Source organism: Mobula hypostoma, chromosome 2 (genome assembly GCF_963921235.1).
Source record: "Mobula hypostoma chromosome 2, sMobHyp1.1, whole genome shotgun sequence".
Lineage (NCBI taxonomy): Eukaryota > Metazoa > Chordata > Chondrichthyes > Myliobatiformes > Myliobatidae > Mobula > Mobula hypostoma.
In genome coordinates this window covers 38,704,103-38,727,685 of record NC_086098.1, presented here as the reverse complement: position 1 = coordinate 38,727,685, position 23,583 = coordinate 38,704,103, and the positions used below count along the sequence as shown (strand labels likewise).

Below are 23,583 nucleotides of genomic sequence, written 5' to 3'. Positions count from 1 at the left end.
AAGCCGTGTGGAGAGCCATTGAGATTGTGTCTGCCATTGACTATTGTGGCAAAAGGCAAATTGCCATGGGTCCAGGTCCTTGCTGAGGCAGGAGTTCAGTCTGGTCATGACCAAGCTCTCAAAGCATTTCATCACTGTCGATGTGAGTGCTACCAGGCAATAGTCATTAAGGCAGACCACGTTATTCTTCTTTGGCACTGGTATAACTGTTGCCTTTTTGAAGCAAGTGGGACCTTCCACCCGTAGCAGTGAGAGGTTGAAAATGTCCCTGAATACTCCCACTAGTTGGCTGGCACAGGTTTTCAGAGCTTTATCAGGTACCCCCATCCGCCATGCAAGGGTTCACTCTCTTTAAAGACAGCCTAACATCGGCCTCAGAGATGGAGATCACAGGGTCATCAGGTGCAGCAGGGATCTTCACAGCTGTAGTTGTGTTCTCCCCTTCAAAGCGGGCATAGAAGGCATTGAGTTCATCTGGTAGTGAAACATCGCTGCCATTCATGCTGTTGGGTTTTGCTTTGTAGGAAGTAATACCTTGCAGACCCTGCCAGAGTTGCTGTGCATCCGATGTCACCTCCAACCTCGTTCAAAATAGTCTCTTCACCCTTGAAATAGCCCTCCGCAAATCATACCTGGTTTTCTGGTACAGGCCTGGGTTGCCAGACTTGAATGCCACAGATCTAGCCTTCAGCAGACGACATACCTCCTGGTTTATCCACGGCTTTTGGTTTGGGAATGTACAGTAAGTCTTTGTGGGCACACACTCATCCACACAGGTTTTACTGAAGTTGGTAACAACTGCAGCATACTCATCCAGGTTCGAAGATGAATCCCTGAATACAGTCCAGTCCACTGATCCAAAGCAGTCCTGTAGGCACTCTTGTGCTTCCCTTGTCCATACTTTCTTGGTCCTTACTACTGGTGCTGCAGACTTCAGTCTCTGCCTATACTCGGGGAGTAGAAGTACAGCCAGGTGATCAGACTTCCCGAAGTGAGGGCGTGGAATAGCACAGTAAGCATTCTTGATGGTGCAGTAGCAATGGTCCAGTGTGTTGTTTCCTCTGGTATTGCAAGTGATCTGTTGATGGTAATTGCTTAGTGATTTTTTTCAGACTGACCTGGTTAAAATCTCCCAAAACGATGGTGAAGGTGTTAGGGTGCACTGTTTCGTGCATGTTGATCCCATTACTCAGATCATCTAATGCCAGAACACTCCCCGGGTACGACCATTCATTGTGTAAGTCCGACCCTGGTTGGATCTCACAAACTGCAATATCTCACATTTAGCTGGATTGAACGCGAACGCCACTTTTTATAATTCCGAGCCCACATGTCTCGCTGATCAAGATCCCTCTGTAATTTTGCATAACCTTCTACACTATCAGCAACACCTATTTTAGTCTCACCTGCAAATTGACTAAGTATGTCTTGTACATTCACATCCAATTTATTTATACTGTTTACTACCATCATCACAGGTCCCAGCACCAAGCCCTGTGGCACTCCTCTGGACACAGGCTTCTAGTCTGAAAATCAAGTCATGACCATCAGCCTCTGCTTCCTACCACTGAGCCAACTATGAATCCAATCCACTATCTACCCTGGATTCCATGCAAACTAACCTAGTTTAGATGAGTACATTACCAAAGTTGTGGACTTTATTAAGTGTGTAGAGGACTGTGTAGTAAATATGTCAATCCAGGTTTTCACAAACTGAAAACGATGGCTGAACCAGGAGATCCACTCCTGACTAAATTCCCTCCAGGGTCTGGTGTACAGATCAGGTGACCCTGAACCATGCAAGAAATCAAGACACCATTTCCATAAAACTTTCAGTGATGTTAAGACACAATATTAATCGAAAATAAAGTCCCAGACAAGACTCTGATTCTGATTGTGATGCTATAGCAGACTACAAAACGAAGTCAGGCAGTATCACCAACAACAGTATATGTTTTCCTGATGATCTTGCACATTTTATCCACGTTTTGAACAGAAGTTAAATGGTATGTCATCACCCAGCTCGACAGCCTCCAAGGTGCCTGAACCCACAGTCACTGCTGCAGACACCAGAGAGTGAACTCATGGAAAACATTTGGCCCAAATGATGTCCCTGTCCATGTCCTTAGAACCTTGAGCAGATCAAATGGTGGGAGTATTTGCAGAATTTTTAACCTCTCCCTGCTTCAATCTGAGGTACCTGCTTGCTTTAAGAAGACCACTATCATTCTGATACCCAAGAAAAACAAGGTCACATGCCTTAATGACTACTGCCTGGTGGCTCTGATATCCACTATTATGAAGTGCTTCGAGAAACTGGTCATGGCACACTCCAGCCTTCCAAACCACCTTGACCCACTGCCTTTCTCAAGCCATCCCAGCAGGTTTATGGAACACACCATCTCTCGTGACATACATTCATCTCAGGAGCATCTGGATGTTAAAGACACCTACATTATACTGTTATTTATTGACTACTGCTCCACCTTAAATACTATAAATTTAAGCAAACTCTTTGCCAATTACTTTCTCTTGGGACTCAACACCTCCCCTTGCAACAGGATCCTTGACTTCCTGACTAACAGACTGCAAGGACAGGCAACAACACCTCCACGAACACTGGTTCCCCACAAGGCTGTGTCCTCACCCTCCTACGCTACTCCTCACGTACTCACAACTGAGTGTCTGGTTTCTGTTCTAACTCTGTCTACAGGTCTGCAGATGATATCACCGTAGATGGCTGAATCTCAAAAAATTATGAATCGGAGCAATTGGAAGGAGAGAGCCTGGTGACATGGTTTCATGGAAACTATCTTTTGCTCAATCTCAACAAAACAAAGGAGTTGGCCATTGACTTCAGGAAGGGAGATGGTATAATGCACATGATATTTTTACATCAATGGTACATATGTACCTGTTCATAGATGGTATTTGAGCTGTGCCTAACCACACATGAAATGTTTCGAGAGGCTCGTCATGAAGTACATAAAGACCCTGCTGCCCCCCTCACTGGACCCCCTGTAGTTCACATATCGACCCAACCACTCAACAGACGATGTCATCGCCACCAACCTCCACCTGGCCCTCATCCACTTGGAAAAAAAGACACATACGTTCGAATGCTGTTCATAGACTTCAGTTCAGCATTCAACACAATCATTCCTCAGCACCTGATTGGAAAGCTGAAACTGCTGGACCTGAACACCTCCCTCTGCAACTGGATCCTAGACTTCCTGACTGGGAGACCTCAGTCAGTCCGGATCATGAGCAGCATCTCCAAAACCATCACACTGAGCATGGAGGCCCCCCAGGGCTGTGTGCTCAGTCCACTACTGTTCACTCTACTGACCCAGGACTGCACTGCAATACACAGCTCAAACCACATCATCAAGTTCACCGATGACACGACCGTGGAGGGTCTGATCAGCAAGAACGATGAGTCAGCATACAGAGAGGAGGTGCAGTGGCTAACAAACTGGTGCAGAGCCAACAACCTGTCTCTAAATGTGAACAAAACAAAAGAGATGGTTGTTGACTTCAGAAGAGCCCGGAGCGACCACTCTCCGCTGGACATTGATGGCTCCTCCGTTGAGATCATTAAGAGCACCAAATTTCTTGGTGTTCACCTGACGGAGAATCTCACCTGAACACCAGCTGCATAGCAAAGAAAGCCCAGCAGCATCTCTACTTTCTGCGAAGGCTGAGAAAAGTCCATCTCCCACCCCCATCCTCACCACATTCAACAAAGGATGTATCGAGAGCATCCTGAGCAACTGCATCACTGCCTGGTTCGGGAATTGCACCATCTCGAATCGCAAGACCCTGCAGCGGATAGTGAGGTCAGCTGAGAAGATCATCGGGGTCTCTCTTCCCGCTATTATAGCCATTTACACCACACGCTGCACCCGCAAAGCTAACAGTATTGTGAAGGACCCCATGCACCCCTCATACAAACTTTTCTCCCTCCTGCCATCTGGCAAAAGGTACCAAAGCATTTGCGCTCCCACTGCCAGACTGTGCAACAGTTTCTTCCCCCAAGCCATCAGACTCCTGAATACTCAGCGTCTAGACTGACATCTACTTCATTTATTATTATATTGTAATTTGTCCTCTACTGTGCCCATTGTCTTGTTTATTAATTATTGTACTGCCCTGCTCTGCACTGTTTAGTCCTGTGCAGGTCCGTAGTCTAGTGCAGTTTTTATGTTGTTTTACATAGTCTAGTGTAGCCTTGTGCTGTCTCACATAGTCTAGTGTAGTTTTGTGCTGTTTCATGTAGCACCGGGGTCCTGGAGGAACATTGTTTCGTTTTTACTGTGTACTGTACCAGCAGCTTATGGTCGAAATGGCAATAAACTTGACTTGACTTGACTTGACAGCCAAGATTGTAGAGAGAATAGAGAAGTGGGCTAAGCATGCCTCCCTGAGGTTCACCGATGTAAGGAGGAAATGTTATACTGGTCTGCACGGATTGTGGTCTCCCAATGAGAAAGTCACGGATCCAGTTGCAGGCAGAGGTACAGAGGACCAGGTTTTGAAGCTTGTTGATTGATAGTGAGAGGACGATGGTGTTGAATGCAGAGCTGTAATTGATAAGCCGCAGCCTGACATATGTTTTCCGTTGTCTAGGTTTTCAAAGCCGAGTGACGAACCAGTGAGATTGTGGCTGTGGTAAACCGTTTCTGTCGATGGGCAAATTGCAGCAGGTCCACGAGTTAATTCTAGCATGACTAACCTCTCAAAGCCGCTCATCACAGGAGGTGTAAGTATTGTCAAGGGGTAGTCATTGAAGCACCTCGGGCACTGGTATGATTGATGCCTTTCTGAAGCAGGAGGGTATCTCAAATCGCAGCAGTGAGAGGTTGAAGATGTCCTTGAACACTCCAGTCAGCTGGTTGGCTTTCAGTACATTGTGAGCTACACATCAAGGATCGACGCCTTGTGAGGGTTCATCCTCTTTAAGGATGTTCTTACGTCGACTTCAGAAACAGAGATCAGATGCAATGGGGATTTGCGTAGGTCTAGTGTTATTCTTTCTTTTAAAGCACACATAAAAGGCATTGAGTTCATTGGTGGGAGGGGAATGCAGAGGGTATGAAGCTTCACTGCGATTTATGCTGTTAAGTTTCATCGTACAGGAAGAAATGGTATGCAAACTCTACCGCAGCTGTTGTGCCTCCTACAGTGTCTCTAGCTTCACACAGAATTATTTTTATGCTCGCACAATGGCATTCTTAGGCCATACCTAGACTTTGTGTAGGGTCCTGGCTCGCCAGTCTTGAATGGCAGAGGTCTAGCTCTCAGCAGACGACAAATGTCTTGGTTCATCCAGGGCTTCCAGCTTGGGAAGACTCATTATGTTATTGAAGGCACATAGGCCTTGATGAAGTCGGTGAAGGTCATGGCATATTCAGTCACATCCAAAGATGAATCTCTGAATATGGTCCAGTCCGCTGATTCAAAGCAGTCTTGTAAACGCTCTTCTGTCTTCCTTGAGGACACCTTTGCAATCCTTACCACTGGTGCTGTGGTCCTCATTCTCTGCCTCTGTGCCAGAAGTGGAAATAAAGCAGGTGATCGGACCGGCCAAAGTGCAGGCAAGGAATAGCACGGTAAGTTTTCCTGATGGTGCTGTATAAGCGATTGATGCCTTTTTGAAGCAGGAGGGTATCTTTCCTGCTTCTCTGGTTCTGCAGGTGACCTGTTGGTGGTAGCTTGTCAGAGACTTCTTCAATCCCTGCTAATTGGTATGTGATCCAAGGCTATATCACTTGTTCTCCCCATTTCAGTAAAAACTGAAGGGAAAAGTCCTGACGAAGGGTCTCCACCCAAAATGACGACTCTTTATTCCTTTCCGTGGATGCTGCCTGACCTGCTGCGTTCCTCCAACATTTTGTGTGTGTTACTCTGGATTTCCAGCATCTGCAGAATCCTTTGTGTTAGGAAAAAGTTCATTAAAAATATCTCCCATTTCCTTTGGTTTGATATACAGATGGCCATGCTGATCTTTAAGAAGTCCTATTCTCCCCCGGCCACTCTTTTACTCTTAATATACTGATAGAATCTCTTGGTATTTTGCCTCACCTTGCCTACCTGAACCTTCTCATACCCTCTTTTTGTCCTTCTAACTTCTCTTTAAAGTGCAGCCTTACACTTGTAGTCATTTCACTAATTCCCAATCACTTTTGTGAGGTGTATGCATCCTTCGTTCTCTTAACCAGAGCTTCCATATCTGTTATCAACCCGGTTTTCCAAAACCTGCCAACGTAGCAGGGACATGCAGGCCCTGAACGCTAAAGGTGTCCTGCTTGGCAGATGTTTCTACACCTGCAAACAATCTTACCCAACACCCCCTGAAAGATCCCACCTAATGGTTCCAAAATTTTCTGTGCCACACTTCAAGAACCTTAACCTGTGAACCAGTTACTGTATATCATTCTCCATGACTGTTTTAAAACAGCAATATCATAGGCATTGGACCCAATGTGCTCTCTGGCAGACACTTTCGTTATTTCTCCAACCTCAGTTACCAGGAGAAAGCCCAGTGTTGCAGCCTCTCTAATACTTACTGATATTGATAAAGGTTGCTTTCTTTGGCTCATTTCACAATTCAATAGGTACATTTAATGTCAGAGAAACGTATGCAATTTACATCCCGAAATTCTTTTTCTTCGTAAACATCCAGGAAAACAGAGGAGTGCCCTAAAGTATAAATGACAGTTAAATGTTAGAACGCCAAATCCCCCCCCCACTCACCCCTCCCATGCATAAGCAGCAGGAAAGCAATGACCCCCCCCACCGGCAAGAAGCACAGGCAACCCCCACCGAGCACTCAAGCATCAATGAAGACACAGACTTGCAGTACCCCAAAGATTACTCGCTCACCCGGTAATTCAGCATACCACTGGCTCTCTCTCTCTCCCCCTATTAAGGGAAAAAGAGGTGTCCCCGTTTCACACTCCCATCCAAGTCTTTCACACAATGGTTGCCTCAGTGAATATTAGGGAAGTTAAAGTCTCCCTTTAGTGCCACCCTAATATGTTTACAAGCTGCAGTCTCCCTTCACATCTGCTCATCCCATCAGATTAACCATCCCCTTCTTGTTTCTTAGTTCTACCCATAAGACCATAAGCCCATCAAGTCTGCTCTGCCATTCCATCTTGGCTGATCCCTGATCCCATTCAACCCCATACACTTGCTTTCTCGCCATATTCTTTGATGCCTGATCAATCAGGAAATGATCAACTTCCACCTTAAATATACCCATGGACTTGGCCTTCACCGCAGTCTGTGGCAGAGCATTCCACAGATTTACTATGCTCTGGCTAAAAAAAAAATGCCTCCTTACCTCTATTCTAAAGGGTCGCCCCTCAATTTTGAGGTTGTGCCCTCTAGTTCTTGATACCCCCGTCATAGGAAACATCTTATCCCCATCCATCCTATCCAGTCCTTTCAACAATCGGTAGGTTTCAATGAGATCCCCCTGCATTCTTACAAATTCCAGTAAGTACAGGCCCAAAGCTGCCAAACACTCCTCATAGCTTAACCCCCTCATTTCCGGAATCATCCTTGTGAACTTCCTCTAGACTCTCTCCAATGACAACACATCCTTTCTGAAATATGGGGCCCAAAACTGTTGACAATACTCCAAGGGCAGCCTGACCAGGACTTAGACTTAGCATTATCTCCTTGCCTTTATATTCTATTCCCCTTGAAATAAGACCCATAAACCCATACAGACTCACTGGATGATCCCCCAAGGATATCCTCTTCAATGACTGTTATGTCCTCTTCCTTTGACACGACAACTCTCCAGTCTCTGAATACCTGTAGTGTCTGTATCCATGACAATCCTGCCTTTCTCTATTCTTGAATAGTTTACATTTCTACATCGTGCCAACATCAGTGGCTATTCCAGATGCAAAACTGTTTTGCTAACACCTCATTAGCTCCTCTTTAAGATATTTATTCAGAAAATTATCCAAAGTGCTCATGCCAAAAGAGAAATTATGGTAAGAAACATTTTATAGGTTTTTATGAAACTGCACTACAATCTGACACTTAACAACATGAATACTGCCAGCTATACAGTCTTTGCATGACTAATACATACTTGTCTTCTAGAGTTACCCTGTGAGGTACACCAGTACATCATATCTACTTCAGAGAAACAAAGCCAGAATCAACACCATGAAAGCTAATAATGGCAAAATGGTCACACACTGTGATTGGTCTCCTCAATACTGAAGTGACTGTTTTGTGGATAATAAAAGGAGAGTATTAAATTGAAAAATTACATCTGTATTTCATATGCAGAGTCTATGAAGTGGGAAAGAAGTAGTGCCTGGTGTCACGGAGTAGCTGTGGAGGTAAATTGAACAGAGAATGGCTGGTCTTTTAGGGGAACTAAAAGAGTAAAGTGTGTTTCATAGTGGCTCTGGCTATGTACCACTGAAACGTCATTGTGGCCACAGAATCACGACCAAAGTTGTCAGGTAATATTCGTGCAGGAATGCTGACCTCAAATATTTTATTCCTGGGAAAATGTTTCAACATAGCTAAATACTTGCCTATCTTTAAAAAAATAATGAAATGTAAGATCAAAGACAGTGAAGCAAAGGCCTTAAGGGAAGCTGCCCAAGATTTCCTAGAATGTTTGGAAAGAATGGGTTACTCAATTTACAGCACAGGAGATTAAAAGGGGATCTGGGAAAGGTGCTTTTAATTATAAAGGTTCCAGAACTAGATAAAGGAAAACGGTGGCCCCTGTCAAAAGGGTCGAAAACAGAGGAAACCAAATGATTGGCAAAAAAACTAAAGTAGTATTGGTATCTAATTTCATAATGCCAGAGAAGAATATCCAAAATCCAATTGAAAAAAATAGCATAAAATATTGCATGGGTTATGGGGAGGGAGCCTAACTAGACAGATCTTGCAGGGACTTGACAATGACTTTATAGGCCGAATAACTCTTCGGTGAAGAAAGCTAATGGCATGCTGGCCTCCATAACAAGGGTCAGATTTGGGAACAGCTTCTTTCCAACTGTGATAAGACTGCTGAACAGATCCTGACCCGGATCTGGGCCGTACCCTCCAAATATCTAGACTTGCCTCTTGGTTTTTTTTGCACTACCTTACTTTCCATTTTTCTATTTTCTATTTATGATTTATAATTTAAATTTTTAATATTTACTATTTTAATATTTAATATTTGTAATCCAGGGAGCGGGAAGTACAGAATCAAATATCGCTGTGATGATTGTACATTCCAGTATCAATTGTTTGGCAACAATAAAGTATAATTGAGTATAGGAGCAAAGAGGTCCTTCTGCAGTTGTACAGGGCCCTGGTGAGTGCACACCTGGAGTATTGTGTGCAGTTTTGGTCTCCAAATTTGAGGAAGGCCAGTCTTGCTATCGAGGGAGTGCAGCGTAAGTTCACAAGGTTAATTCCCAGGATGGCGGGACTGTCATATGTTGAGAGATTGGAGCGACTGGGCTTGTATACACTGGAATTGAGAAGGATAAGAGGGGATCTTATTGAAACATATAAGGTTATTAAGGGATTGGACACGCTGGAGGCAGGAAGCATGTTCCCGCTGATGGGTGAGTCCAGAACCAGAGGCCACAGTTTAAGAATAAGGCGTAGGCCATTTAGAACGGAGTTGAGGAAAAACTTTTTCACCCAGAGAGTGGTGGATATGTGGAATGCTCTGCTCCAGAAGGCAGTGGATGCTTTCAAGAAAGAGATGGATAGAGCTCTTAAAGACAGCGGAATCAAAGGTTATGGGGATAAGGCAGGAACTGGATACTGATTGTGGATGATCAGCCATGATCACAGTGAATGGCGTATTCCTGCACCTATTGTCTATTGTGTTAAACCCTTTATGTGATTCAAATATTACCAACACAGTCCATCCCTGAGCCGAATAATTAAACACTGCGATTCAGAGATTACCACCACAGTCCATCCCGGGGCAGAAACCAAGAACTACAACTCCACTTCGCGTTCGCGCCGAAATGACGTGCGTCCTCGCGTCATCCACACACGGCGGCGCGCTCTCAGTAAGCGCTGAAGGAGCGGAGCAATGGCTGGGACCGTGGATCAGATCGCCCCGGTGGGAGAGGACCAGGAGCGGGTCATCTCCAGGTCAGACAGGTACAAGCAAAACGACACGGTGGCCGTTGCGAGGAGACGGGGACTTGCTGGAGTGGTCGGTGCTGGAAATTCACTGGTTCGCCTGGGGCTGGGAGCGTGGCGCGTAGCGGAAAGGAGCAGGCCTGGGGCACTGAACATGGGCTGGCTGCCCGGTTGCCATGGGGCAGCCCGGCAACGAGGCCTCGTCCTCCCCGGTACGGTGTGCGTGAGGGACCACGCGTGCTGCTGTGAAGTACCGGCGTATTAGTGAGTGAGCTGAGCATCATCGTAGGCCCTTCCACATGTTGCCTAACTCACTTCACATTTACTTCACTCTCCGAGCCTGTGACAGGCTAAACAATATTTCAAATAACCTAAAATCAAGTCCGTCATTGCAGACGTAAGTGTGAGTTACAAGGAGTTGCATTATTTATCATAATTAAATCAGCCAGGAGCATATGAAAGATCCAATTATCGCAGTAAAATATTGGAAACTTTTTTTAAAAAAATACGAATTTGCCATGAAGCCGCGTTGCCGGAAATAGCCACACGATGTTTTAAACGGAAAGAAAGAAGATTGAATTTGTTACTGCGAATCGGTACTAAATTAACTAAATTTAAAATATTCTCTACATAAACGGGCAACTATTCTGATATTCCTTGAATCCTTCCAGTTGACAGATTGATTGATGCTACACCTTGTTGGAGGGCTGGTGGATTCCAAATGTTAGAACCACATTTTTTCAAAAAAAAATCTCCAGTCAGTTTCCATATGGTCATGCTATAGTATTTATTTTTCAAGATTTGGAAATCAGTGGCAAAGCCAGCAGTTATGTCCATCCATAATTGCTGGGGGACTGCCTTTTTGAATAGCTGAAATGCTTCAGACGTGGGGAATTCCACAGTGTGTCAAATAGGAGGTGATAGGATTTAGGTTTAGTGACGATGAAGTAACACCAACATAAGTGGAGGGGCTTGGTTGGGGTGGCCTGGATTTGGGTAAAGAAAGGGAGAATGCCTGCTGCATTTATTCTTTGTTTTAGAGTGTTGTATTGGAGTATGCACACTCTGCATTTTGCAGATGGTAGACAATGCAGTCATTGAAATGGAAGGGATGAATGTTTCTGATGGTGAATGACTGCCAGTCATGCAAGCTGATCTGTCCTGGATGATGTTAGGCTTCTTGAGTATTGTTGGAGATGTTTTTGTCCAGGAAAGTGGAGAGTATTCTACTATGCACCTGACTGTTGCCTGGTAGATGATGGAAGGTGTGTCAGGAGGTGCATCATTTGTTACTGGATGCCCAGTTTGACAGGTTCCCTGTTCTTGTAGCATTTATCTGGTTGGTCCAATTGAGTTCCTCATGGATAGAGTCTACAAAATAATAAAGCCACTGAATATAAAGAGAGGTTTGTTAGTTTTGTTCTATTGGTGGTGATTGTTATCTGGCATTTGTATGGCGTTAATGCTTCCATCCATGGAGAATCAGTAACCAGAATATTTGGATTTAAGGTGTTTTGTGAAAAAGATGCAGTTGACTTTTTAATTGATATGTTTGTTCTGTAGATTCAGTAGCAGGAATGAAAAAGAATTGTTTCAGGTATTTGAAAGTGCATGGAGAAATTTACAGGCTATGGGGAAAGATTGGCCTTTTACTGCCAATACTCTTATCCATGTTTTTACTTCCTTAAAATTTTTTATATTTCCTTCTTGTTGGCCTCTCGATTTTTTTTAATAGGCATCCATTAGACTCACGAGACCATGGATTTCTGCCTTGGAATGTTTCCAGGGCACAGGCCTGGGCAAGGTTGTATGGAAGACCGGCAGTTGCCCATGTTGCAAGTCTCCCCTCTCCACGCCACCGATGTTATCCAAGGGAAGGGCACTGGGGCAGATACAGCTTGGCACCGGTGGCGTCGCAGAGCAATGTGTGGTTAAGTGCCTCGCTCAAGGACACAACACGCTGCCTCAGCTGAGGCTCGAACTAGCAACCTTCAGATCACTAGACCAACGCCTTAACCACTTGGCCAATTTAAAGCTTCCAAAAAGTCCAAATTTCTGCTGAATACCTGTTGCTGTTCTCTTGGTCTAAATGATTCATATTTGATCCCTATTCCCTCCCACAGCGCATTTGAAATCAACAGCTGATTCCTTGAAAACATTTTACTTAATTCTGCTCTTAATTGAAATAGTCCTTCCCTTATGTTTTCCCTGTAAATTGTTAATATTAGAATTTGGGAGGTATGGAAAAATTGATCTTTAGCAATTTTGAGTTGAATAGGTGAAACAGCATACAAAATTCTGTTGTGGAAATAAATATTTAAGCCTCAAGTTTCTTTCCATCAAATTCAAACATGTGAATGACCAAATTGTTGTACCATGAGCTTCCAAAGGGATGCTTTTGCTCCAGGAATCCAATTTATTTGTTGGAATTTTGAGCCTTTCAATCAAAAACCAATCCTTTGAACTGCAGTCCCTCTTCTGAATTCCTGTAAATGCCCCAGTTTCTACTTTTCTCTCTAGCATTAAAGCATTGCAGGCATTACGTCCTACAAGGTGAAACCTAATATGAATGGCTGTGATGTTTTACTCCCAGATGAGCTGAACACCTTTTTATGTTTGCTCTGAAGGGGAGAGTGAAGCTACACCTGAGCAAATCCCTTCAGTGTCTGGTGATCCTGTGATCTCTGTCTCAGCCAATGTAACATCTTTCATGAAGGTGAACCCTTGTAAGGCATCAGGTGTTGATGGTGCACCTGGTAGGCCACTGAAAACCTTTGCCAGTCAGCTGGCTGGAGTATTCAAGGACATCTTCCATCTCTCACTGCTGCAGTCGGAGGTTCCCACTGTAAACTTAACTTTGCTGGATCAAATAACGACAGCACATAAAGATCGTTACTTATCTTTTTACCAGTTTATTTCTTCAAGCTCAGCCGGCGAGTGAACTTGGACCCGTCATCAGGGAAAGAACCTTTCTCATCTCCCCGGCGGTTCTACAAGTTCACTGCCCGATATCAGAATTGTCAGAAGTTATAAGGCCACCGATACAAAAGAACAATCAGTTTGATAACTATTCCGGCCAAGTCAATGGACTACTGATACAAAAGTACAATCAATTTGTTAGACACTCCAGCCACCTTAATTAAAGAAAGGAATGTCCTACCTGGTTTGCTGGAGCCACAACTTAATTACAAAGATAAGAACATCCGTCACATTTAGGCTTTAATTAAGAAAGGAATGTTCTGTCTAATTTCCATCAGGTACTGCTTTTTGTCAAAATCAAAAGGTGTGAAAAGCCCAGAGACATCTGGTGTGGATCTGGGCAAACTTTAATTATCTTGCTCCAAAGAAGGCAGCTGTGAGACATTATTCAAACACACTGCAGTCACAGACATGGTCAGTACTGAATCCATTGTTTACAGGGATCTGAGAATCCCCCCATTCCCTTAAACTTTATCACCACCTGCTTCAAAATGGTGACAATCATACCAGTGGCCGAGGCAGGGTGACTGGTTGCATCACCGCCTGGAAAGGACCAATGTCCTTGAACAGAAAATCCTACAAAAAGTAGTGGATGTGACCCAGTCCATTACGGGTAAAGCCCTCCCCACCATTGAGCACATTTCCATGGAGCGCCATCGCAGGAAAGTAGTATAGACTTATAAGGTCATATATCATAGCAGAGCATATTATTGATAAACATACCAATATATAGTTAGTACTTATTGATCAATCTGAGATGGAATCTTGTCCCTGTTGGTATCTAATCCAATTTGCATCACTCTAAATGTCACTTGTACTCAACAGGTAGGTCTGTTAATGCTGGCTACATATTATCTGCTGATAATGAACTTGGGGCCTTGTTTATAAATCTTACTGTTGTCAACCAAATTTGGGATCTGCTCTAGCTTATTCATTTTTTTTCCAAGTGTGGAAGTTGAAGTCCCATTGGTTTGATAGTTGTCCAGAACTTGTTCTGTTATCTGAAGAGCTGGAAATGGAGCTAAAAATTACATCCACAAGCTACATTCTCTCTTCTGAAACATACAGTAAATTATTATTTGGCCTAAGGGTGCCATGCTGAAGACATGTATGAAACTACAGTAACCACATCCATTTTCCATCCATGAGCAAGAATAATTACAGGCTGCCGATTTTTAACAACACACATGAAATACTGGAGGAACTCAGCAGGTCAGGCAGCATCAGTGGAAGCAAGTGAGCAGTTAGTGTTTTGGGCCAATACCCTTCAGGACTGGAAGGAAGAGGGCAGAAGCCAGAATAAGAAAGTGGGGGTGTGGGGAGGAGTAGGCAGGTGACAGGTGAGACTAGGTGAGAAGCTGAGGGATAGTTGGAAGAGGTAAGGGGCTGAAGAAGGAAGAATCTAATAGGAGAGGGTAGTGGACAATGGGAGAAAGGAAACTAGAAGCAAGTGATATGTATGTGGCAAGGGAGGAGAAGAGAAGGGGTGAGAGGATAATCAGAATTGGGATGGAAATATGGAGAAGGTACGGGGAAACTAGAGGGGATTGATTACTGGAGGTTGGAGAAGTCAATGCTTATGCTACCAGGTTGGAGGTTATCCAGACAATATGAAGTATTGTTCCTCCAACCTGAATTTGGCTTCATTATGACAGTGGATCAAACATTTCTGTATGGGAATGGGAAGTTGAATTGAAGTGGGTAGCACCAGGAGATCTTGGCAGTTGCAGTGGATGGAGCATAAGTGCTCAACAAAGCAGTCTCTGCATCTGCACTGGATTTCAGTAATATAGAGAAGGCCACACCAGGGTGCAGCACATACAGTAGATTACCCCAACAGACTTGCAGGTGAAGCATCGCCTGTTTGGGACCCTGAATGGTGGCGAGGGAGGAGGTGTAGCACTTGTCATGCTTACAGGGATAAGTGCCAGGAGGGAGATCCAGGAGGAAGGATGAGTAGACAATGGAGTCATGTAGAGAGTGATCCCTATGAAAACCAGGGTAGGGAAGGAAGATGTGCCTCGTGGTAGGATCCCGTTGGAGATGATGGAAGTTACAGAGAATGATGTGCTGGATACGGAGGCTCTTGGAGTGGTGGGTGAGAACAAGGGGAACCCTAACCCTGATAGGACAGTAGTGGGTAAGGGCAAAGGCAGATGTGTGGAAAATGGCAGACTTACGAGTGAGGGCAGCATTCACTATCCCATTTCCATTCCATTTAAGAGAAACTTCAGTGCTGATTTTCTAGTAGTTTCATTTCTGTTAAAAGCGTATTTATCTAAAATGTACTTGGTGAATTGCATTGGAACATGAATTGACGGTTGGCCACAAAGCTCTGGATGCAATGTTAATGGTAAATCTCAAGCCTGCTTGCTAGCTCTACCTTCCCAACACTTGCTCTCTGGTAGCATCCTATTTCTGCTTGGGATCTTTAGTCAGTGATCCCACTTTCAGGATTTTCTTGTCAATGCTAATAATTGACCTAGATTTCTATCTTTGTTAGCAGTTGCAATGGCAAACTTGCAGACAGAGATTTAGTGCTTCCTTGATTCTTTGTGGCGGATAAAACAATCTGTTGGTGGGAAGAGATGAATTTGCCATGACTAAATCAGCTGCTGGTGGATTTTGTTCTAATGTCCATCAACTTGATTTAAACTTGCAAGGTAATTTTGTATTTGTATGCTATTTATATAAGCTTGTCGAAATAATTTTCTGTGGAAACATCACCAGAGTAGTTGGATAGCTTAATTTATTTAGAGCCGCGTGAAAGCTCCTATATCTCAATGAATGCAGAAGCTTTAATTTGTTGTATTGCAATAACATTTTTATGTCATTACTGAATATTAAGTTAATAGTTATAAAAATGATGAGTCTAACTTAATTCTTGTAAATGTTATATTGCAGTACAGTTCTTGGATCCAAATGAGATTTCATTTTCCAAATTGGAATATATTATACATGTAACTTTTAGGGCAATGACATTTCTGTCAATAGTTTTGCATATTAAGGTTTGTACTCTTTGATTTAAAGTTCTATGCAACAATGGTTCTAGATAGCACATGAAATGTTATCAGAAAAAATCTGAATTGGTTTATTATCATCACATGATCTGAAATACAGTGAAAATATTGTGTGCCATCCAGACAGATCATGCCATACATAAGTACATTAAGGTAGAAAGAAGGAAAACAGAATGCAAAATATAGTATTACAGTTACAAAGTAAGTTGTAGAGCTTTGATGTGGTAGATTGGGAGATCAAGAGTTTGCCTTTTGGCATGAGAGAGGCTCCAGTGAATTTAAATTAGATACAAGGGGGGAGAGGAACCAGAGTGTAGGAACAGATGTAGGGGAGAAGGAAGAAAAAGAAAATAGTAAGGTTGTTTGCACCATTAGTGATAAACAGAGAGTAAGAGGGGGAAAATTTCTTAAATGCATCTATTTTAATGCTAGGAGCATTATAAGAAAAGTGGATGAGTTTAAAGCATGGATTGGTACCTGGAAGTATGATGTGGTAGCTATTAGTGAAACATGGTTACAGGAGGGGTGTGATTGGCAACTAAATATTCCTGGATTTCATTGCTTCAGGTATGATAGAATCGGAGGGACAAGAGGGGGAGGCGTTGCTTGTCAGAGAAAATATTACAGCGGTACTCTGGCAAGATAGATTAGAGGGCTCATCTAGGGAGGCTATTTGGGTGGAATTGAGGAATGGGAAAGGTGCAGTAACACTTATAGGGGTGTACTATAGACCACCAAATGGGGAGTGAGAATTGAAATAGCAAATTTATAAGGAGATAGCAGATATTTGTAGTAAGCCCAAGGTTGTGATTGTGGGAGATTCTTATTTTCCACACATAGACTGAGAAGCCCATACTGTAAAAGGGCTGGATGGTTTAGAGTTTGTAAAATGTGTGCCGGATAGTTTTTTGCAGCAATACATAGAGGTGCCAACTAGAGAAGGGGCAGTGTTAGATCTCTTGTTAGGGAATGAGATAGGTCAGGTGACGGAGGTTTGTGTTGGGGAGCACTTCGGGATACATTTAAAAATTTGCATAGACAAGCATAATCTGTAATACAGGTCAAAGGTCGATGTTGGGAAAAGAGATGACTGAATAGAAGTCAGTTTTTTAGAATCTGCTGCAACTTGGCACTCTTACTTTGAATTTGGAATAGTAGAACTGCCTTGGAGAAAGTGCAGCTTCAGAGAGTTCTATCCAGATTTGTTTTCGTATAATCCAGGATATTTTGGGTACCTTTGTGGCAAATTGTCTTTCAGAATTTAGAAACGTCTAGATCTACTTCTGCTATTTAAAAGCCAGAGATGGGACTCAGTAATATTTCCTATCAAATTTCAATGAGGAAAGAGTGCCAAAGGCTTGATTTTTTTTATCATAATATTTAGCATAAGCAGAATTTGACATTAATTTCATGATTATTCAGTAGGATTATTGACCTGAAACATTAATTGCTTCTCTCTCCACAGATGATGCCCGACCCACTGGATGTCCCTAGTACTACTTGTTTTTCTTTGAGGTTGCCAGAGTCTGCAGTCTCTTTTGTTTACTTTTAACTTTGATATTATCTTTGCTACTGTAATTTGAATATCTTGGAATAATTAGATAATTTAGTAAAGTGGGAGTGAGGTAAAAGATCAGTCATGATCTTATTGAATGCCGGGCAGGCGTGAAAGGCTGTTTGGCTTACATCACTCATATGAACACAAAAAATAAATGGGGATAGTAAATATTTTAAGGAGAAAGCGTGTGCCTTAGTGTATGTATTCTATCCTAGTGGCAGCGGTGAGGATTCCTTGGATGGTTTGTTCTCCCGACTACCGTTAACTCCATCTCTTTCTCCACGGAAGCGAACAACTAGTCAAAGCAAGTCCGAACCACCACTTCTGAGGACTAGCAAGCGAACCATCTACACTGCAGGACGACCTCCCTGGTACACGGAATCAGGAACTCCTTTTAAAGAAGCCTTTGTCATTGGTGAATGATACTTTTTTTTAACGACTTTCCTAATAACAGTAATGCTTATTAAAACCTGCAGTCATCTCCTACAGTACTGGAGAACATAAGGATAGACTGCTTTGCATGGTTAATTATATCTATTAGTCCACTTTGTTCTGTATTCTAATTGATTTCATGTTAGAAATTTTCCAAGGTACAAATATAATTTAAGGATCTAATGGAATGTCAGCTTTAACTTTAAAGTAGAAAGGAGTGTTACTTATACTGAAATTGAGTAAAGGAACGGAGTTCTAATTTTCTACTAGTATATATGAGGAACTGCTTCCTGGCATCACCTTTAAATGGTCTGACTCCGTTTTGTTTAAAAAGTTACACCCCTTAGTTCTGAACTTCCCTCTTCGGAGAAAATCAATTTGTCTCCACCTTTAATTGTTATTTGGGTAAATCTGCTATGCACTTTCCAGGACCAATGTATCCCTTTTGTGAAGCAATGTCTAGTAAACCAAATGTGGTTAGCCTGACTACTCAATTTCAGTTTAAGTACCACTCCTTTGTATTTCTTCAAAGTGGAGGCTGACATTCCATTAGACTCTTAAATTATATTTGTACCTTCCCATTAACCTTTAGTCATTTCTGTACAGGGAAATTTAAATTGTGCTTTTTCACAGTTCTGGTTCTTGCCAGTTAGAAAATAGTCGCTCTCTTTTAGGTCTAAATTCAATGGGCTCAAATCTCTATATGAAACTTAATCTCCGTTTACTTTGCTAATTGGGTCAGTGCCGTTATTATTTCCAGCCTATTTGCATATCTGAAGCCAAGAAATAAATTGCATAATTCAGTGTCAGTTCTATTACTTGGATTTTACACAATTAATTAGTTACTCCTTTTGAACTTGACTTATAATTTTATCCTGAGTGCTTCTCTTGCACAGCATCTTTTCTGGGCGATCTGTTTTCGCCTACATTTCAAAAACAGTCGGGGTTAGTGAGTTGTGGGCATGCTATTTTGGTGCCAGCAGCCCGGCATAATCCTCACTGATTTGACGCGAACAACTCTTTTCACTGCTTTTTTTGATGTACATGTGACAAATAAAACTAATCTAATCTTTATTCTTTTTTTGAATTATAACTACTAAATCAGAATAATGGATAGTTTTTTTTATTCTCTTTAACAGAAGAGGATGATTCTTTTTGAAGATTGAATTAAGTAAAGCCTTTCCTATAAATGTGAAAGTTCCAAAAACGAATCCCCCAAATGATTCCTACTTTCAGGGTTGTAAGAATGACAAAACAAAATTGATTGCTTCAGGCTGTGCAAAATAAATTTTGCATTCTTTTGACCTGATTTAAGATTTTTAAAATTTGAATTTGAAAAACAATACAAGTTTCCCCCGCCATCTGAAGGTAGAGCGTTCCTATGAAACGGTTTGTAGGCTGGAAGGTCGTAAAGCGAAGAAGCAATTACCATTTATTTATATGGGAAAAATTTGTGAGCGTTCACAGACCCAAAAATAACCTACCAAATCATGCCAAATAACACATAAAACCTAAAATAACAGTAACATATAGTAAAAGCAGGAATGATATGATAAATACACAGCCTATATAAAGTAGAAATACTTGCCTGCACTGTTCTCCGTAGCGAAAATCTCACGCAAGTGCTCTCGGCAAAAACACGACGTAAGCGCTCTCCAGTAACCTTTAAGCTATGAAACTGCCAAATCATACCAAGTAACGCATAAAAATACACAGCCGATATAAAGTAGAAATAATGTATGTACAGTGTAGAATCACTTACAGGAATTGAGAAGACAGCTTGCCGAGCACACTGATGATGGTGTGTTTGGCTGAGTCCTCGGAGGCTGGAGTGGTGTAGTGGCCCCCACCCTCCAGGCTGCCGACCGATACCGATCCGCGAAGAATGCAGGGGTACAGCGGTGGCCGGGAGGCACCCAGCACATCTTTAAGAAAAAACCCGAAATAAACAAGCTAATTAATTAGGTGCCGGGCGGCACCTAATTAATTAGCTTGTTTATTTCGGCTTTTTTTCTTAAAGATGTGCTGGGTGTGTCCTGGCTACCGCTGCATTCTCTGCGGCGATGTATCGGTTCACGGCCCGGGGTTTGGGGTGGTGGGACACTGGGGTGTCATCTCATCGTCGATCAGGGCAGGCAGGTCATCTTCTATGTTTGCCTGCCTCGATGTCGAAGGTCGACGTTCGTCATCTGCTATGGCTGATTGGAAGGTTTGCTTGACTGCTAGCCTCACACATTTTTCTATCATACAGTTCTTTGTAAGCAGTCAAACCATCTTGCAAATATGCCCTAAACCGACGTACCCTTTCAAAATTAAACTCGTACTTTTCTGCAATCATTGCAGCGAAAATCTCACGCAGTTGCTTCACGTTCAGTTCCTGGACGACTTCACTTTCGGTCCGTTCGCTACTGCATTCGGTTTCGATTGTTACCCTTTCCTCTTCCAATTGCATCAGCTCTTCATCTATCAGTTCTTGGTCATGGGATGCCAAAACCTTTTCAACATCATCTTCGTCAGCTTCCACAAGCCAAGCTCACTTTGTCCTTGCTTCATTCACCATGATTGAAACACTTAATTATGTCTAGTTTTATGCTAAGTGTAACCATATAACAATTACAGCACGGAAACAGGCCACCTCGGCCCTTCTAGTCCATGCCGAACGCTTACTCTCACCTAGTCCCACCGACCTGCACTCAGCCCATAACCCTCCATTCCTTTCCTGTCCATATAGCTATCCAATTTTATTTTAAATGACAATATCGAACTTGTCTCTACCACTTCTGCTGGAAGCTCGTTTCACACAGCTACCACTCTCTGAGTAAGGAAGTTTGGCACTCCCCAAATAGTCCCAATTCCAGTCTTTTGTAACAGCTAATATAAAAATAGTGCCTCCAGTATAATTTCAGGTCACTGCAGGTGGGTACTGTAGTTTTTTGAACTGGCTTTTTGCCAGGTAGGTATGGTATCACCAGAGAGTGCTGCTGTTGGCTTTGGTGATCATTGATCATTGTCTTCGCAGCTTGATCAAGCACAGAACCCTGGCAGTTGAGCTTGAAACCAAGATGCTTTAGCCAATGCTGGCCAACCTTTCTGCTATCTGGAGAAATTATCCCTTCTGTACCGTTCAATACAATGATAGCCACAAGATCCGTACATGTCACCTGAACACCCCAAGGCTTTTGAAGGGGAAAATTGGGGAAAGCAAAGAGCAACAAACTCTGGGAGGTAAAGAGAAACACAAAGGGGAGGGGAGGAGGAAGAAGAGAGAAAGAGAAAAAAAGCAGACAGAAATGAATCTTCTACTTTCTCCCACCATTACATCAGTAAAATAGGAGCATCACCATTATTTTGTAGACATCTTTCTCCTTAAACAAAGAACGTTCAAAGTACACTTATTATAAAAGTTTGTATACATTATACAACCTTGAGATTTGTCTGTTTACAGGCAGGCACAAAGCAAGAACCTGAAAGAACTGAAAAAAAATGGCTAATAAGTTTTTTAAGGTTCGGAGACTCAAGAGATTGCAGAGCTTGCAATAAACACTGCTGAATGAACTCAGCAGGTCAAACAGCGTCTGTGGGGTTGGGGGGGTGGTGGTGGATGGTCAGAACCCTGCTGAAACATCGACAATTGCTCCTTCCCTCCCCAATTCCCCTTACACCCTTACGAGCTCTTTTAGGCTTTTCCGATACCTTAGAACTCATCTTGCTAACGGATGCTCACAGGCACGTGTTTAAGCAATGCCAGCTAGAATGCAGTTCCGAATCCGGAGGAGGAGCGGCTGCTCGGGGTGCACGCTGCTTTTTTTCACGTGCTGCCTTTTTTCGTAACAGTGAAAACACCTTCTGTTAGCTAAAACGGAACTAATGTAGGTCTTTCATAACAGTGAGATTTCGTAAAGCGAACGTTTGAAAAGCGGGTGACACCTGTATAAAAATATTTTGGGACAATTTCTAAATGAGCACCATTGTAATTAATTTATGAATTTGCTGTTAAGGATGGGTATTGCATCCTTCCCATCCACCATTAAACTCCAAAATGTGCTTTTATTTTTGTAGGTTTGTGTGGAGGAAGTTCTTCTGGCAAAACTACTGTGGCTAACAAGATCATTGAGGCTTTGGATGTTCCTTGGGTGGTTCTGCTTTCTATGGATTCCTTTTATAAGGTAAAATGGTTTTATTTGTAGTGGGTTATTTTAAGGGTATTGTGTGGTATATTAGTATGAAAATTTGTAGGTATTCTATGGAACTGTTAATGATTAGTTGAAGCTGTTCCATTTGTGTATTGCTATTTAATGCTGCTTCATTTCATTATTGCATAGTTACAAGAAGGTTTTAACAAGATAAGAAATGGATTGTTATCGAGCAAATGTCATTTTACATTGATTTCAAATTGGGCTGTCTCCACATGCATTTCTGTTTCTTCCACTGTATGTTTTTCTCCAAAACTTTTTATTCTTCTTGCTTTACATAGCAGATTAATCCACTTGAAGTATGAATCTGAATTCCCTGTTTGTTCACCTTCAAAAATTTTTTGAACTTGTCATCAAAATAAACAATTCAGAGGATTTAAAGTTTTGAAGCTAATTATGTCGGGTTGCCCGTATATGAAAGAATTTATAAGCGTACTCATAACCATAGAAAGCCGTGGAGTGTGATACAGATAAATTTTGTAGGCATGTTAAAAATTATGGAGAGCTACAGGGAAATAGTACTGAATCGAAGTTTGGATCCACCATGGTTATATTGAATGTTATCGGAGGCCAAGAAGTTCGGGGCTTCTACTACTTACACTCTTGTATTCTTCTGTAAGATGACATTAAAGTTTTCTATAACTAAATATCCTTCCTAATCTTACATTAATTTTGATTAAGATCTGTGATCAGCTACCAATTAGATTGTTCTTAGTGGTGTGGTGACCAAGCATGCTGTACACTCAATATCTTAAGAACATTTTATTATTGGTAGCCTATTTTCTATTTGTTTTCTAATCCAATCTCGCACCAGTGTGCTTTTATTTTCACAACAAGTAAGCTGATCATTTACATGATTTTTTTTCCTAAAAGCCCTCTTCTGGACTCGTGTTTGGACTGCTGCAGTTCCGCTTTACGTTAGCTCAATTTTTTCACTGTAAAGCTATAGCACTTCTGAATCAGCTTACTTTCACTTGCTCCATTATCTGCACTCTAATACCCATGTTTAATTTGTATGATTTGCAATTACCAGATTCCAAGATCTTTGTTGCTGAATTAATTACTAGCACTTGCATTATGTTGCTGTAATTTTTGGCACTTTATTGTTGTTATTTGTCCAGCTATTATCTTCATATCAGTATCTGTGTTTCTGACATTTGTTGTTTCTCTGAAACTCTTGGAGCAATAATGGCTTTAAATAATTTGAAAAAAATAACTTCCTTGCAATGTTCCATATTGTCTATGGCTTGTTGTTCTGTGA

The 23,583-nt window shown here is 42.2% G+C and overlaps 1 protein-coding gene across 3 annotated transcripts in view; it reads left to right on the top strand.

Annotated features, from left to right (window-relative positions):
• Positions 1-9,984: 9,984 nt before the first annotated feature.
• Positions 9,985-23,583, top strand: part of si:ch211-243j20.2 (uridine-cytidine kinase-like 1) — a 74,639-nt gene continuing 61,040 nt past the window's right edge. Inside the window, exons 1-3 of one of the 3 annotated variants that reach the window (XM_063035809.1) lie at positions 9,985-10,149; positions 17,913-18,112; positions 22,189-22,295. In XM_063035809.1, the coding sequence (XP_062891879.1) occupies positions 10,088-10,149; positions 17,913-18,112; positions 22,189-22,295 (369 nt within the window). In that variant the 5' untranslated portion in view covers positions 9,985-10,087. Of the gene's footprint in view, positions 10,159-17,912; positions 18,113-22,188; positions 22,296-23,583 lie in introns of all 3 variants that reach the window. The other 2 variants (XM_063035792.1, XM_063035801.1) reach the window with 2 other exon arrangements.